We start from the raw sequence: 15,574 nt of genomic DNA on the forward strand, positions 1-15,574 counted from the left end.
GCACAGGAGACGCGTGCGCAGCATTCACGCCTGCAGCACAGGAGACGCGTGCGCAGCATTCACGCCTGCTGCACAGGAGACGCGTGCGCAGCGTTCACAGCCGGCCGAGGGCATAGAAACTTCTGCCAACCATTCACTCACAAATTCGTTTCCATCCTACGTCCCCCCTAAAGGAAAGGAGGGTAACTGCCTCAAACTTGTAAAAGGGACAGAAAAGGCAACTTTTCTACAAAGTTTAAAAATGCACAACTCATGCATTCCAGGTTTGTGTTTCTTTTCCTTAACCCCAAGAACTATTAGGTAAGAGTCACCATCCCAGGTTTACCTTTCTGCCCCCAGAAAACAAAGTAGTAGTTCCTGTCAGGTCCGGGTGCAGCTGTGACAACAGAGGTAATGAGATGGCACTGTGACTGCAGCTTAAGGCCAACCTTTAAAAGACAGTACCGTCTCTGAAAACAGTGATCACCTATTTACTTTTATAGGTCATGACTTCAAGGTGATTCTAGAGCTGAAAAGGACTAGGGTATGAAGTGGCTTTTGTTTAAGGGTCTAGTTTCAGTATACATCCTAGTCAGTTTAGCCAAATCAGCTGCACTTGCTGACGAAGCAGACAATCAGTCTGCATGCACAATTCAGTGATCTGGGCTCCACAAAAGCCAGCACTTAACTGAGCTTCTCAGCTCTGTACACTGCACTGGCTAGAATACAAGTAAACTTGACAGGAAAATACTTTCTGGCAAACAGTGCTCATCAATACACAATGGAGGGTAAATCTGATTTCTTTTCTTGTTGCAAACAAAGGACTCTGATAAGAATCCTGATTAAATAAGCAAGGTCAATTTCAGCTTAAGAAGTTCTTCATCTTGCAGTGTACCTCAAGGGGCCGAGGTGAGTGACAAGGTGCACCAGGAAGATGTGTAACCCTTTCTATAGAGCCTTCCAGTCACGGCTCTGCAGTATCAAGCCCTGCCTCATAGTTGGCTGCAGACACTGTGCAAAAATTTACAGAAACTATATTTTGTCCACTTTTTGTAACACATACACAATAAAAGACAATCAGAAATACTTCTGCAATTAACTTAAAAATGCAAAAGCATCCAAAGATTTTAATGCTAATTCACATCAGAGTACAATGCTTTTATAGGCAAAGTTCTGCTGCTGCTGGCCAAAAAAGTGTGCTCTCTCCCAGAAAAAGCATTTGGGTATATTATCAGGATACTTGAAGAACTCATCCGCATTTAAAGAAATGTTCCAATTTTACTTTCTTTCAGAATTATTATCAAAAGTAATCAGGAATCACTTCCCTTGTGAAAGCATAGGGCTTCTCTTGTCTATTCTGGTGGCCAGAAGCTGGGCAAATTTCAACAGGTAATGAAAATAATAGGAGAGCCAGGTGTAAATTATAAGCCTGGAGCCAAAAAATTCCACTGAGAAAAGGAAAATTTGGACTTCATGATAAGGGAGTATCAATACTCTTCCTTGATACTAGAACGTTACTGATGTGGCAAATCAAACGGTACAGGTCATACTGAGAGTCTGTCTATATTCCTATGGTCATTCAGCGTTTACCAATATAATCTCAGATGCTCACAGAGTTAAATGAGTCCGATTCAAAGTCCTCCACAAAACCCACCAATGCTGGTTGATAAGTACTTAGAAAAATAAATCTGACAACCTTTACGTTTACTTCTCTGTCTAGTAATTTCACAGAGGACTTATTAGATGACTTCCTTGCTTCCAATATCACACTTCTAACTCTCCCACTCACCCCACTCCCCCAAAAAGGACAAACTGAACTTGCAGAGGCAACTCTATAGAAAAGCCTGCAAATCAGAAGTGTGACAGTAGCCCTGATATGTTTTCATTGCCTCGAGTTCTCTGGAAAAGTAAATATTAGTCTGACACCGCCGAACAGAGTGAAACCTATGCTCAATTTAGATTCAAGCAAAATCGAAAAGAAAACCACTTTTCCCTTGCTGCATCTTTGCATTTCAAAAACAACTAGAATAAGCTTCAGAGACTTTTTATAAAGAAGGCAATAGCACTGTGGGCGTAAAAGAGCAGAAAAGACAGCTTTGCTTCAGCTGGAAGGCAGCCTTAAAACAGCAGTGCTACTTCTTTCCTGTTACACGCAATACACTGTTTAAAAGATGCAGACTGTAGACTTTTTAAAGTACTTATCTCACCCATTTAAAATGCAATGGATCAGGAGCCCCACACCACTGATTAATAACCGTATCTGCTTCCTAGAGCATCAGAGGAAACAGCTCTTACTGCTGGATAACTGGCAACGCTATTTAGAGGGGAGCTTTAGTGCTGAAGCACCCCACCCCAAACTAGCATACGGACAACATTACAGTAGCTGGTGAAACCGTGTTAAGGGACAGACTGGAAATGTTCTACACGAGTTGGTCCCTGACATCAACATGAATATGCTAATAGTGAAGCAGGAAGAGAATCTGACCCATGTGCAACCTGCTTCTATCTTCCCACTTCATCAGCATCGCGCTCCGAAGTCACACCTGACATTTTGGTAGGTTCTTTTGTGATACCATTAACTTCTTCAGGGAGCATTGGTGAGTTTGACATGATCACACAGTTGCAAAGTGCACAAAGCTCAAGGCACAGAGTAGAAAAGAGAACTGATGGGGGGAAAAGGTATAGCAAAAGCTGAGTTAGCATTTTTCTTTAACAAGACTTTCTAATGCTAAACAAAGACCAATTCTTTTAAAAGGGGTTGTTTTGGTTATGGGCAAAAAATACTGTATTGTAATGATATGCTTGTTTTCAAAGCAAAAGATATCTTGACATGTGAAACCAATACACCAAAGAGCCAAGTCCACGAATGAACAAAACGAGTGCTTTAAAATAGAGAGATTCTTCTGCTCCTGTATTTTTGGAGGAAGCTGCTGATTTTGGCTGCCGGTTCTCACTTAGCTATGGTCACTTTCCAAGATGCTTGTTCCTCATGGAATCCATAGATAAACTCATTAGGAGATTGTCCCATTTCCAAATCATCCCGAAGTCTAGCAGCAACTGTTTTTGTTTTTTTAAAATTACAAACCGAAGTCAGAAGTCCAACATCTCCTTCCAAGAACAGCTTTGTGACAGAGCTCCTGCATGTGTACAGGATGCCTGCTGTGCCCTGAAGAGTCTGCAGCTCCAGTGTGTCCTCTTTGCAGGAACCAAAGTACATTCAATACATTCACTATCTGTAGCCTCTGGAACTTGCACATGCTGATGAGCCGCCTAAAAAACATTGGAACAGGAAGAAGTATGAAGAGCAGACAGCATGTGACCATGGCAGGCAATCTGCTTATTCAACACATACTTATCACCCCTCTCCCAATCCCCTAAAAGGGGACTTTAAAAAAAAATAATAACCTCAAAACTATGTGGAATAATCTATACAGTGAAGTGAAGGGGGGCTGGCTCATCAGGAACTGAAACTGCAACACCATCCTATTCTAGTAGATGCTAATAAGGAGCCCTGGTGATGCAAACAGTTAAGCACCTGGCTGCTAACCGAAAGGTTGGTGGTTCGAACCCACCCAGCAGCTCCTTAGGAGAAAGACCTGGCGATCTGCTCCTGTAAAGATTACAGCCTAAAAAACCCTATGGGGCATACAGGGTTTTCTATATGTCATATGGGATCACTAAGAGTCAGAAGCGACTCAATGGCACCAACAAGTAGATGCTAAAGACTGAGCTTTGGTGGCCTCTGGACAACTGCCATCAACTGGGTTTCAGAGCTGCCACAGCTTGCAGAACACTCAGTTTGCCCTTGATCACGTACCATGCCTCATGGGAGCACCATCAGGAACATGACAGGTATTGTTATACTCACTGCAGTCACTGCCAGTGGCTACCTAACATCACAGAACCATCAGAGATGTGAAGGAACACCAGTACTTACTATAAGCCAACTCATCCCCAGCTCTCTTCCGGGACTGGTCACCTCTGGAGACAAGAAAATAAGAGGGAGTCAACAGGCTTCTTCACACACCAAAACAGAAGAAACGAACTGATATAATAATGGAAGTATAGTTTATAGCAGATATTATATTACAGTTCTAACCAACAATCTAGTAAAAATAGACATTTAAGCTTAAACATAACACCCGTTGCTGTCGAGTCGACTCATAGCGATCCTACAGGACAGAGGAGAACTGCCCCACAGGGTTTCCAAGGAGCAGCTGGTGGATTTGAACTGCCGAACTTCTGGTCAGCAGCTGAGCTCTTAACCACTGCACCATCAGGGCTCCCTTTTAAATAAAGGAAGCTATTAAATGGAGGAAGGATCATCTATAAAGATGGTTTTCACTGGGTTCTGGAAATAAGTACAGACTAAAATATGTCTTTGAAGATAAATCTGGGTTTGGCTATCAACATTCCTAGTGACCATATAAAAAACCCAAAACCAAACCCGCCGCTGTGGAGTTGATTCCAACTCACAGTGACCCTACAGGACGGAGCAGAACTGCCTCATAAGGTTTCCGAGGAGCAGCTAGTGGATTCGAACTGCCAATCTTTTGGTTAGCAGCCAAACACTTAACCACTGAACCACCATATATTAAGGCAAATCTCGAATATGAAGTAACCCAAAAACCACTGCCGTCAAGTTGATTCCAACTCATAGTGACCCTATAGCACAGAGTAGAACTGCCCCATAGGGTTTCCAAGGCTGTAAATCTATACAGAAGCTGACTGCCACATCTTTTTCCCGTGGAGCAGCTGGTGGGCTTGAACCGCCGAACTTTTGGTTAGCAGCCAAGTGCTTTAAACACCTCAAAAGTCCTATTATAAGACCCAACATTGCCTAAAACCTTTCAAAAATTCCCGAATCTTAATGTACCTTAATGGCCTTCTTGCAGGTAGAAGAGCATGAACCTTTGCACATATTACTCAGTCCATCTCCAAACACCTATAGAAGAAGCTAACCCACTTTAGAGATATTCTGATTAGGCCTGATACAACCTGTAAATCTTATTTAAGTCTCCCAGCTTCTCAGACAATAATCCAGACAAAAGACCAAGATGCTCAAGTCATGAGTAATAATGGCCAGTTCACTAGCTTTTTCTTCCTTGATCTCTTGGCAGCATTTACATAGTTGATCTCGTCCTTCCTGAAACACTTCCTCTTTAGGCTTCTGTGATACTACACAATTCTGACTTTCCTTCTACCTCGTCGCCATTCCTCTGTAGTCTCCTTTGTTGGCTCTGTCCACTCTGTCCTTGGCCATCTTTTCTTCTTGATGTACATTCTCCTTAGTCTAGGAGAGTGTTCATATCCAGTCCTGTGGCTTTAAATACCACTCAAATGCCAGTGACTCCCAGATTTGTATCTTCAACCTCAATTTTTTCCCTATATTTCAAATTTCTAGGTCTAACTGATTCATCATCTTTTCTACTTGGATGATTTATACATATCACAAATCTACTATGGCCAGAACAGAATGCTTCGACACCACTCCATACCCATTCCTTCCTCAGTCTCCATCTCAATCAATGGCACCACCATCCAACCAATTATTCAGGCCAGAATCCTAGATCATCCTTGATTCCACTTGACCTCGATCTGGAGCTTTCTGTCCCCAAACATAATCCAAAATCAACCACTCCTCATCAATTCTACTGCTACAATCCTAATCCAAGTCACTATCAACTTTTCCCTACACAAGTGCAAGAGTCTTATTATTACTTCCACTCTCACCCCTCAACTGCTCTTTCTCCAGACAAGAGTCAGAGTGATTTTATGTAAAAGCATAAATAAGATTATTTCATACCTCTGTTTAAGCCCTTCCGGGGCTTTCCACTGCAGTTAAAATCAATTCAAATTCATTTCCCCAGCCTACAAGGCCCTCTGTGATATGTCTCCTGCTTACCTCTCAACCTCATTTTCTACCTCTGTTCACTATACTTCTGCCACCCTGGCTCCCTTTCTGTCCCCTGGACATGTCAGCCTTTTGTACTGTTTTCTCTGCCTGCAACACTCCTCCTCCCAGCAGACCACATGACTGTCCAATTATCATCCAGGCCCTAGCTGGACTGTGGCTTCCTCAGAAGGCATGACATGACCGAGTAAGCTGAAGAGCCCCTCACACACTGCCTGGTGACTCACTCGCGACCCCATTCTGTTTTATTCGCCCCCTAGCACTGTTACCTGAAGGGATTCACTTATTTAAATGCTTAGTGGTTATCTCCCAACACTAGAACTGAAACTCCCTAAAAGCAGGGACTCTGCCTGTCTTGTTCACCCCCGTGTCTAAAACAGTGTTTAACATACTGTAGATATTCAATACATATTTGTCAGATTAACAAATGAGTGTATAATTCATAGTCTCTAGAAATTATTAAAATGTTAGCCCAAATAATTATTTCCTGCTTTTGAATAATCTTTCAGATAACCAAAGTTTCCCACTTTCTTTTCTGGTTAAGCTTAAGACTAGGGCAGAAGCTGCTTGCTGGGGGGTGTGAGGAGCCTTGATGACTGGCAGGAAGGAAAACACACCAAAAGGCCTCTGGAGGTTTTTGTTCCAGGCGAGAAAAACACGCACGACGTTCAGTATGAACTAGCCTCTGGCAGCCTAAGGAGTCCTAAACAGATTCGCTCCCGTGCCGCTTTTTAAACACCTCTCCTGTTAACACCATACCTAGCCAAAGCCAGCTGCATGTCTTACAGTGTTACTTACACTAGTACCATCACAGTAGCATTCACCAAATATCCTGAAACAAGTTAATGCTAACCAAAAAGGAAGATACAGAATTTTATATCTAGAACCTCAACTTCCACAGACTACCTTCATTCCCAATCCCCAAAGGCTAAATAAAAAACGAACATGCAAAAACAACAGAAGAAAAATACAAGCGTGAAAACAACAGGAGGCAAGAAGAAAGAACATAAACGTGGTGTATGGAACAGGCTGCCAAAGATAACATCTAATCTCACAAGTTCGGAAGGCTGTATGCTGCCCTGAAAACCAGATCTCTGCTACCAAATGAAAAAGCCCCCAGTTATAGTATGACCCACTCAGGTAAAAAGACTGGCAATACCCCACAAGGCTCTATTTAGGTAACTGAGGTCATCATTTTAGAAAGAACATTTTATTTCCTTTAAAAGTTATTTGGTACATTCTTGAAGGAGACCATAGGTTGGTGTGAATGAGGCTGCTCCAGCTGAGGCCTGCATTTTAAAAGTTCCCAAATGAGCTTCTTTTCCAGAATGTAATCTTTGACATCAGACATCAATCCCCAAACTGAGTAAATTATGCAGGTAGCAGATAAAAAGAAAGCATTGTTTTTAGCTTGTATGTTAATTCTAGCTTTGAAATAAGTTCACTCTGTATTTCCGTGAACCTCGAGATCATGTTTCACATAAACTCCAGCTCAGATGAAAATCTGTCCACTAACTGCCAATATTCACTTATTATTTCAAAACACTTCAAAGACTTACTCTGTGCCGTCCACATTAAGCCTGTACTGCCTATCCAGAACCCCTACATCAAGTAAGTGGAACATAATCTTAAATGAAAAAAGTAGTCTGCAAAGCTGAGCAGGAATCATGCTGTTGGCTAGGCATAAACCATAAAATGATTGCTCATATCAGAATAGCCAGTAACAGAATTCTTGCAATATCCTGTACTGTATTCTCAATGTTATTTTTACATCAGTGGACACCATATCTTCCAGAACTATCCTAGCCAAATAAGATCAAAGGTGGCATCATGTCTGGCAGGGCAGGCTGTGGAAGGCCATCCACAAGAGCTGGAAACGTAAGCGGGCCTTCCATCAGCTGCTGAGTATGGTTTGTGCAAGTCCTTTCTGACCAATACTAGTAAACACAGAGAGCAATGGAGTGAATATGAGAATGTCAGCTTCGGTAGGCTACCATCAGAATAATTTATGAGGCGGAGTTTAATCCTCATAGTAAATGTATAATAAATTATTAGTTTAATAATAAAAATGGCCCAATTAAGTTTGTAAACTAAAACATTTTAATTTCATTACCTCTTGGAATATTGTTTAAATTGCAGCCGGAAGTTGTAGGAAAGCATTCCATTCAAGAGAAACAAAAATTCCAATTCCCTGAATGTGACTAACGTGGCCTTCGCTGACCAGTGGCATGTTCAGACCTTCACGTACAAAGGTAATGTCACCAGAAGGGCTATTTATGGAGTCAGTACTCATCTCATCCAAGCAAATTTTACACGAGAGCTACTATACCAAGCAGCCCTGCACCCTGCCCTCTTATTCCAGTTCTCGAATGAAGATTAGGGGAATGTCTCCGGACGTGTTTAAACATTTCCACAGAGTTCTGGAAGGTGAACTCAAGGTGCTCTGAGAAATCCTCACGAGCTATAGTCCTCCACTGCTTCACAGTGATAAAAGCATTCAGAAGAAAGCTTTTAAAGGTATTAGTAAGCTCAACTCTCAAATTAGAAGCAAACATTCAAATAAAACAGGAACGAAAACATAAAAGACTTCAAAATTTTGGTGAAATTGACAAAAACATAAACGGTACACACAGATCACCTGGCATACATTCAAAATTATTTATGGAAAAACTTAGCTATAACTCAAGACTGGTTCTCCTGAGATGGCTTGGCCTCGGAACCTTTGGAAGGGAATGCGTGCCCCAGCCCTAGCCCTACCTGAGTCAGCGCTCAACCTATTTGTGGACACAACTGGGCCTAAGTTAGGACTCAGTGTCTTCCTTACCACACCTTTCTTCCTTTATGCCAGGGATTCAAATAAGAGAGGATATGTAAAAGTGCTAAGTAAACAGTAAAGATTATGGAATGTAAGGTATTACCATGCCCTTCAATGATCCGGCAACATAAATCGGTGTTTCCCCATAGGGAGTCACAAAATCTTTATTTTAATTTACTTTAGTTGAACATATGCACTTTGCAAGATTTTCTGGGATATGTGCATAATACTAAATTGCAAATTTTAGGAAAATTAATAAGGTGTATACATCAAAACCCAGGAATGCAAAATTTTGACATGTATAAAGAGACACTGCACCTCTTAAGAAGAAACAACTAGAATTTACGGCAAAAGTGAAGATATGAAATACAGAATCTAAAGCCTCTTTGCAAGTTTAAGGATAAAAGTACATTATAACTAACTATAACTTTTCTACAACGTTCTTTCAAATGTTCAGAACGAACAAGAGAGAAACAGAATTAAAAGAGTTCTTGGAGGTTGCCCAGCCAATGAGAAGTCCTTTCTTTAAAATCTATTTAGTGAAGAGCACCTTCATAAAATCAAAACACAGCTTCAACATTCCCAGCCATAGGGAGCTAACTTCTCTCCCTGGGTAGCACCTTTCACTCTTGGGTAGTTATTTCCCTTCTAACCCTTGCACCCCGCCCCTGCCAAGCCAAACTGGCCTAGGTAATGGATATATTTGGTCATTAAAGAAGGAAGAAAAAAAAAAAACTTGCCTCATAAAACCATTCTGTATAAGTTCTCTTTGAAGTTTCTGATCTTGAGCAGCATATTCAGAAAGTTCAGATTCTACCGCCGGAGGGAGAATGTTTGGAATAAATTTAGAAAACAGAGTTGGAGCCATCTGAACCCATTCTGTAAGAAAAGGAAAAAATTCATGAAGAAAATCACATAGATTAAATCAGCTGGAAAAGGGAAATTTTTTTTGTTCAAAGAATAAAAAGGTATATTAAATCAAATTTAAAATGGGGGAAAAATGCAACCCTATTCTGGAAAGCACATATGTGGAGGTTAAACTTCTTTCTAAAAAGAACTTGCAATATGAAGAAAGCAGGAAATTTTATATTTTATACATTCTACTGATTTAACAGAATTTAATGAAAATTCCTAGAGAATTTTCAAATGGATGTTGTCAAAAAGCCTAAATATGGAGAAAGGCAGGAATGAGATTATCAAACAATTCTAAGTGGGCCCTCCCATTTAGAAGTGGAGCGAAGGAGCTTGGTGGAAATACCAGCCCTACTAGGCATTAATTACAACAATATACTGGCCCAAGAATAGAAGAGTACAGGTAGTAATAAGCAGACATCTAAAAAAGGCAGAGTCACAAAAAGGGGGAGGCTGAAAAGTTAAAAAGTGGATAACTGGTTAGTATTGTGGAAATAAAAATCTATTTTGATCCACGTTAAGTTACAGCAAATTAAATAGTGTAAGAGAATTAAATGGTTATCAAATTATTAAGAAAAAGATCAAGAGAATAATCTATAGACAAAAAAATTTCATGTATCAAAATGAAAAGGCAAAACAAAGGCTGAGAAGAGTATCTGCATTAGATATGACAAAGATGAATTAGTATCTTTAATAAACAGCATTTGTACAAATCAATAAGACCAAATAAATGGGTGAAAAACAAGACTGGATAATTTGCAAGAAAGAAAAAACACAAACATTAATAAGTAGATTTTTTAATATTCAGAAAAATCAAAGCAAACATAAATACTCTCACTTCCCTACTCAGTGAGTATTAAATTCAAATAATGCCCACCTGCATCAAAAGCATGACGAAACCAGGACTCTCCTTCCTTGCTGGCCCTAAATTAGCATTGTTAACCCTTCTGGATTCTTTTAATCCAGCTCTTTCAAATGTTCCCCTTTGGAAAACATTGTGACTGTCTATATTAAAAACCATAAAAATGCCAATGCTCTTTAATCCAGTAAGCTCATCTTAAAAAGTGTAATTTGAGTTAGCGGTCAAGTGCGTTAGCTGTTTGCACCACCCAGGGACTCCAAATAATTTTAAATACCAAAAACGCCACATTTGACACTGTTCAATGCTGCGTCAGTGGAAGTAATCTCAACACCCACTGATGTTGAGAGCAGCTAAACCAGAGCCAGCAAATGAACAAGCACCTCGAGTGACACAAAGGTCAATGCACTCCCCCACACAAACTCATGGCAAAATGTTGGCAACAGCGTCCCCCCTTCCAGCTTCGTTCAGATACGGCTTTAGGAAGAGTCTTAATATGGTTTCAGTTGGTTAGTGGTTACCAACCAACCAATCAGTCACAGCTGGCAGGAGTCAAACCTATCTGCCACTCAATAGAACGCCACTCCAGGCAGGTGTTAAAATAAAGACAAAGAAAGTGCATGCGTGTTAAATGAAGAAAGGCAGGATGGGAGTGCTGGAGCGACTTCTAAACTAAGCTTCTACAGACTGGATGGAAACACACCAAAAATGGAAACAGTCATCAGAATCTCCAAGGATTAGAGCCCAGGAATCTGCAGTTTAAAAAACTTCCTTAAGGTGATTCAGATGCAGCCTACATAGACCGGCACCTGAGAACCACTGCAATGGCAGAAACTTCCACACTTGAAAATACTCTAACCTTAATCTGTCAGGTGAATAAAAATGCTTTAATAAACCAGGAATACAAAGGGTACTGGCAAGGCACATAAATGTCAAAATATGTTTAAAAGTATCTCAGAAAATGCCTGAGGCAGCAAAAGGTTAGTCTGTGATAAAGTTCACCTTTTCAAAAGGCTAATTCTCGAATACAGGATTCTCCTCAGAAGTAGTATGAACTCCACTATAAGAGCTCAAACTTGGATAAAACGGCATTCAGAGAAACGTGTACCTTCAATTTTTTATACTTTTAGTGATTAGCTTTATTCTGAGATTTTGTTATTTATGATAAAAACTAGAGCTGAGTTATGCTAAAACTGCCTGCATGGGAGGTAGAATTTAGAAGTTTGCCATACTGCATATGGATAGATGCCGTCTAACAGAAAAAAAATTCATAAACTAGCACTAAAAAAAATTCATGAGCCATTCTCATCACACTGTAATAAAATTTAAAATTCTGAGAAACTAGACAAATATTCAGTTGATCGGACACAGGTAATAAAATATTTCTGCTATTTTATACAAGTAATTTCTTTTAAAAATTACGAGGTCTAGAGCTCAAGACCTGATCCAAATTTAGGTAACAGAAAACGTAAATACTCTAGAAGTCACTAGTAGTTTAAAGTAGCCTGAGAAAGAAGGTAATTTCTGACATCACAGTCTGTCTTGATACCAGTTTTCACTGGATTTCCATTTTAACAAGCTAAATCCTGATACATGTTGTCTTTTAAATTAGTTAATCAAATAATCAAGCCATCACTTAATTAAAATAATCATTAAACCCAACTGGCTAGTAATAATAACAGTTAATGTTTTTATGTTTATTATGTGTTGGGTACTGTGTTAAGCTCTTATTTCACATTTTATTTCATTTAATTCTCGAATGATAAAATATTTTGACGAAAAGGCAATTACTAAAAAGAAGCATCCCTTCTGTTTACAGACTGGAGAACAATGTCCTACTCTGAGAACTTTTGCAATCTCTCTCCCATGGACATTTTTTAATTGACTAAAGAATTGTAAAGGGAGTTGTAGGTTCTGGCTTACAAATAAAACAAACAAAAAAAGAAAATCCAAATTCGTCAAGTCGTCAATTCTGACCATGGAGGCCTCATGTGTGTCAAAGCAGAGCTGCACTCCATAGGGTTTTCAATGGCTGTAGTCTTACAGAAATAGATCACCAGGCCTTCCTTCCACAGTACCACTGGGTGGATTCAAACCACCAACCCTTCAGTTAGTAGCCAAGAGCAAACCATTTGTGCCACCCAGGGACCTCTGACTTACAAACAGACAGGAGGATATATAAGAAATTATCCTGAGATTCCTTTAAATTAAATGTATGTTGTTATTCTAAGATCAAACCAAAAACCAAACCCACTGCCTTTGAGTCGAATTCCAACTCATAACAACCCTATAGCACAGAGAAGAATTTCCCCATAAGGTTTCCAAATCTGTAAATTTTTACAGCAGCAGACTGCCACATCTTTCTCCTGCAGAGCAGCTGGTGGGTTTGAATCTCTGACCTTTCGGTTAACAGTTGAGTGCTTAACCACTGTGCCACCAGGGCTCCATTATTCCGAAACAGATTACATTCATTTACAAATCATGCCTTTGAATATAGTGATCCTTGATTTTTGGTTCTGCTATTCTGATTATTTCTCTCCCTAAAACATCCTTATAAAATGACTGCAACTTTGCCAACACTGCTAGACTCCTTGCAAGTTACATAACAGGCCTAAGAAAATGGAGCTGTGAATGTCTGTGCATATTTGCAGTGCAGGGTAGAAAGTGAAAGAGAAAGTCCATAAAAATAAAAACAAAGATTAAGGCCAGATATGTGATTCAATTTATCTAGTGTCTCCTACAAATTATTTCTTGTATTTTCCTCACAGGTGCTACAAAAACCAAATTATTTTGTTTTCAGTAAGAGAGAAAGAATTCCAAGTGAGTCCTGAGTTTACATTCTACAACAATGAATGTCTATTCAATTTTTTTGCTATAGCAAATCTAAATACCATTAAAAAACAAAAACCCATTGCTGTCAAGTCGATTCCAACTCATACCGACCCTATAGGACAGAGAACTACCCCACAGGGTTTCCATAGAGTGGCTGGTGGACTGAACTACTGACCTTTTTGTTAGTGGTCAAACGCTTAACCATAGTGCCACCAGGGCTGCCTAAATACCATTAGCCCTCACAAAACCCCTATGGAAACATTGCCCCTTGGACAAGGCTGGAACTGCCATAAACAAACAAGTCCAATACCAAAAGAAATTATGAAAGTTTACCTGGTCTGAGAGTATACAGGCCTTTCACAATATTTGCCATAGTTGAAGGCGTGACCTGAAATGGTGTTGACTGGGCTTCTAAAAGTAAAGCTGAAATAAAGAAACGATGTTATAAGAAGGATGTAACACTGCCAATATTTCTCTTTATATTACTTTCTCTCCCAAAGACTAAAGGGTAAACAAGTGCAAGAGAAGAACGTCCTAAGAAGACAAATCAAGAGTTTATACTAAAGGTTTTTTTTTTTTTTAAAAAAATAAATCCGATGCAGTAGTTCATTATCTACCAAGTAAATATGTGCAGGTCTGTTGGAACACTAACGGGAATGAATGATTCAATTCACAGAAGTTCTAAAAATAACTAAGCAAAGCTTTCTAAAAGCAATAGTATTTGTCTTAGTTATCTAGTGCTGCTATAATAGAAATACCACAAGTGGTTGCCTTTAACAAACAGAAACTTTCTCTCAGTTTACGAGGCTAGAAATCCAAAGTCAGGGCACCAGCTCTAGGGGAAGGCTTTCTCTCTGTGTCAGCTCTGGGGAAAGGTCCTTGTCTCCTTTCAGTATCTGTGAGCCTACCTTTCCTTGGAAATCTCCTTGTGTCTTGGCAACAATCCTTCCCCGGCTCTAGGAGGTTCTCAGAGCCGGGACACCGGGTCCAAAGGATGCGCTCTGCTGCTGGCGCTTCTTTCTTGGAGGTAGTGGGTCTCTCGATCTCTGCTAGCTTGTTTAATCTCTTTTAGATCTCAGAAGAGATTTACTCAAGATCCAACCTAATCCTGTAGATTGTGTCCTGCCTCATTAACATCATACAGGTTAGAATTTCCAACACACAGGATAATTACATCAGATGACAAAATGGAGGATAATCACATGAAGAGCACAAAATGGAGGATAATTATGTAACACTGAGAATCATGGCCTAGCCAAGTTGACATATATTTTTGGGGTGGACACAATTCAATCTGTAACAGTATTCATGCTACTTAGTGAGTGAGCTGAAAGTGCTTCTATTAAGTTCGTGATACAAAAGATTTACATCTGGGGACTAAAATGTTCTCTAGACTTTATAACATTACACAGTAAACTCCCTCAATCATTTCTCCTTCCACCAAATCATCACATCTGAGGCTCTTGGCCTTTTCTGAAAGGCACGTACTAGTAATTTTAGTAACTGTGATCAGGGTCAGAGACTCACTTTCCTAAATGCTATGGCTGCGAGTGCATTTTTTCTAACTGAGGGTATCCTGCTCACCTTCACAACCCTGGTAACCCTGTGAACCTGCCTCTGCCCATGACCGAGGAGCCAGTTTTCTTTTACTTTCTCTACTACCACACAAACACTTTATAATTTTTTTAAATAAAAAATGAGTAGGAATATTCCTCTAGATAGCAGATATGGACTATTATATTTTCTTTTGAATATTCCCTTTGTATACGCCCAACAAAGTTGATTTCCAAATTACCAAGAAATATAAACATAGTTACAAAGTAAATAAGCTTTTTACCAGACGGCAGCATTTCTCTATAGCATTTTAAGAGGAAAGACTTCAAAATGCTATGTTTTATTTTACAATGAAAGCAATATAGCAATGTCAACATCAAAGGAAATGCTTGAATGGCTATAATTAATAGCTGGAATAACTCATGAGATAATGTTTAAAGATGTTTGTAAACATCTCTCCAACCTTCAAAAAAAATACATGTTATATCCCAAGATTCTAGAATTTATTGGAAACATAAAAATGAAACATATTATTCTCATCTACAGTATGATTTGAAAACCCTACCTTTCTAAAATAAAGTGGCCCAATGTTTAAAAGTTCCATCTCTTAATTTAAATGAAAAAGAGTTTGTGGTTAATAACAGAACAATCCTTTTGTAAATTCTAGTAAAAGTTCACTGTAAAACCCATTGCCATCCAGTTGATTCCA

The 15,574-nt window shown here is 39.5% G+C and overlaps 1 protein-coding gene across 2 annotated transcripts in view; it reads right to left on the minus strand.

Annotated features, from left to right (window-relative positions):
• Positions 1 to 6: 6 nt before the first annotated feature.
• The window catches only part of CACUL1 (CDK2 associated cullin domain 1), a 63,512-nt gene continuing 47,944 nt past the window's right edge, over positions 7 to 15,574 (minus strand). For both annotated transcript variants that reach the window (XM_023729998.1, XM_004374887.2), the window contains 4 exons: positions 13,645 to 13,734; positions 9,449 to 9,587; positions 3,917 to 3,960; positions 7 to 3,249 (listed from right to left, as the gene is read on the minus strand). In XM_023729998.1, coding sequence (XP_023585766.1) covers positions 3,209 to 3,249; positions 3,917 to 3,960; positions 9,449 to 9,587; positions 13,645 to 13,734 — 314 coding nt within the window. In that variant the 3' untranslated portion in view covers positions 7 to 3,208. The remainder of the gene's footprint in view (positions 3,250 to 3,916; positions 3,961 to 9,448; positions 9,588 to 13,644; positions 13,735 to 15,574) is intronic.

Source organism: Trichechus manatus, unplaced genomic scaffold, assembly GCF_000243295.1.
Source record: "Trichechus manatus latirostris isolate Lorelei unplaced genomic scaffold, TriManLat1.0 scaffold00031, whole genome shotgun sequence".
Taxonomy (NCBI): Eukaryota; Metazoa; Chordata; class Mammalia; order Sirenia; family Trichechidae; genus Trichechus; species Trichechus manatus.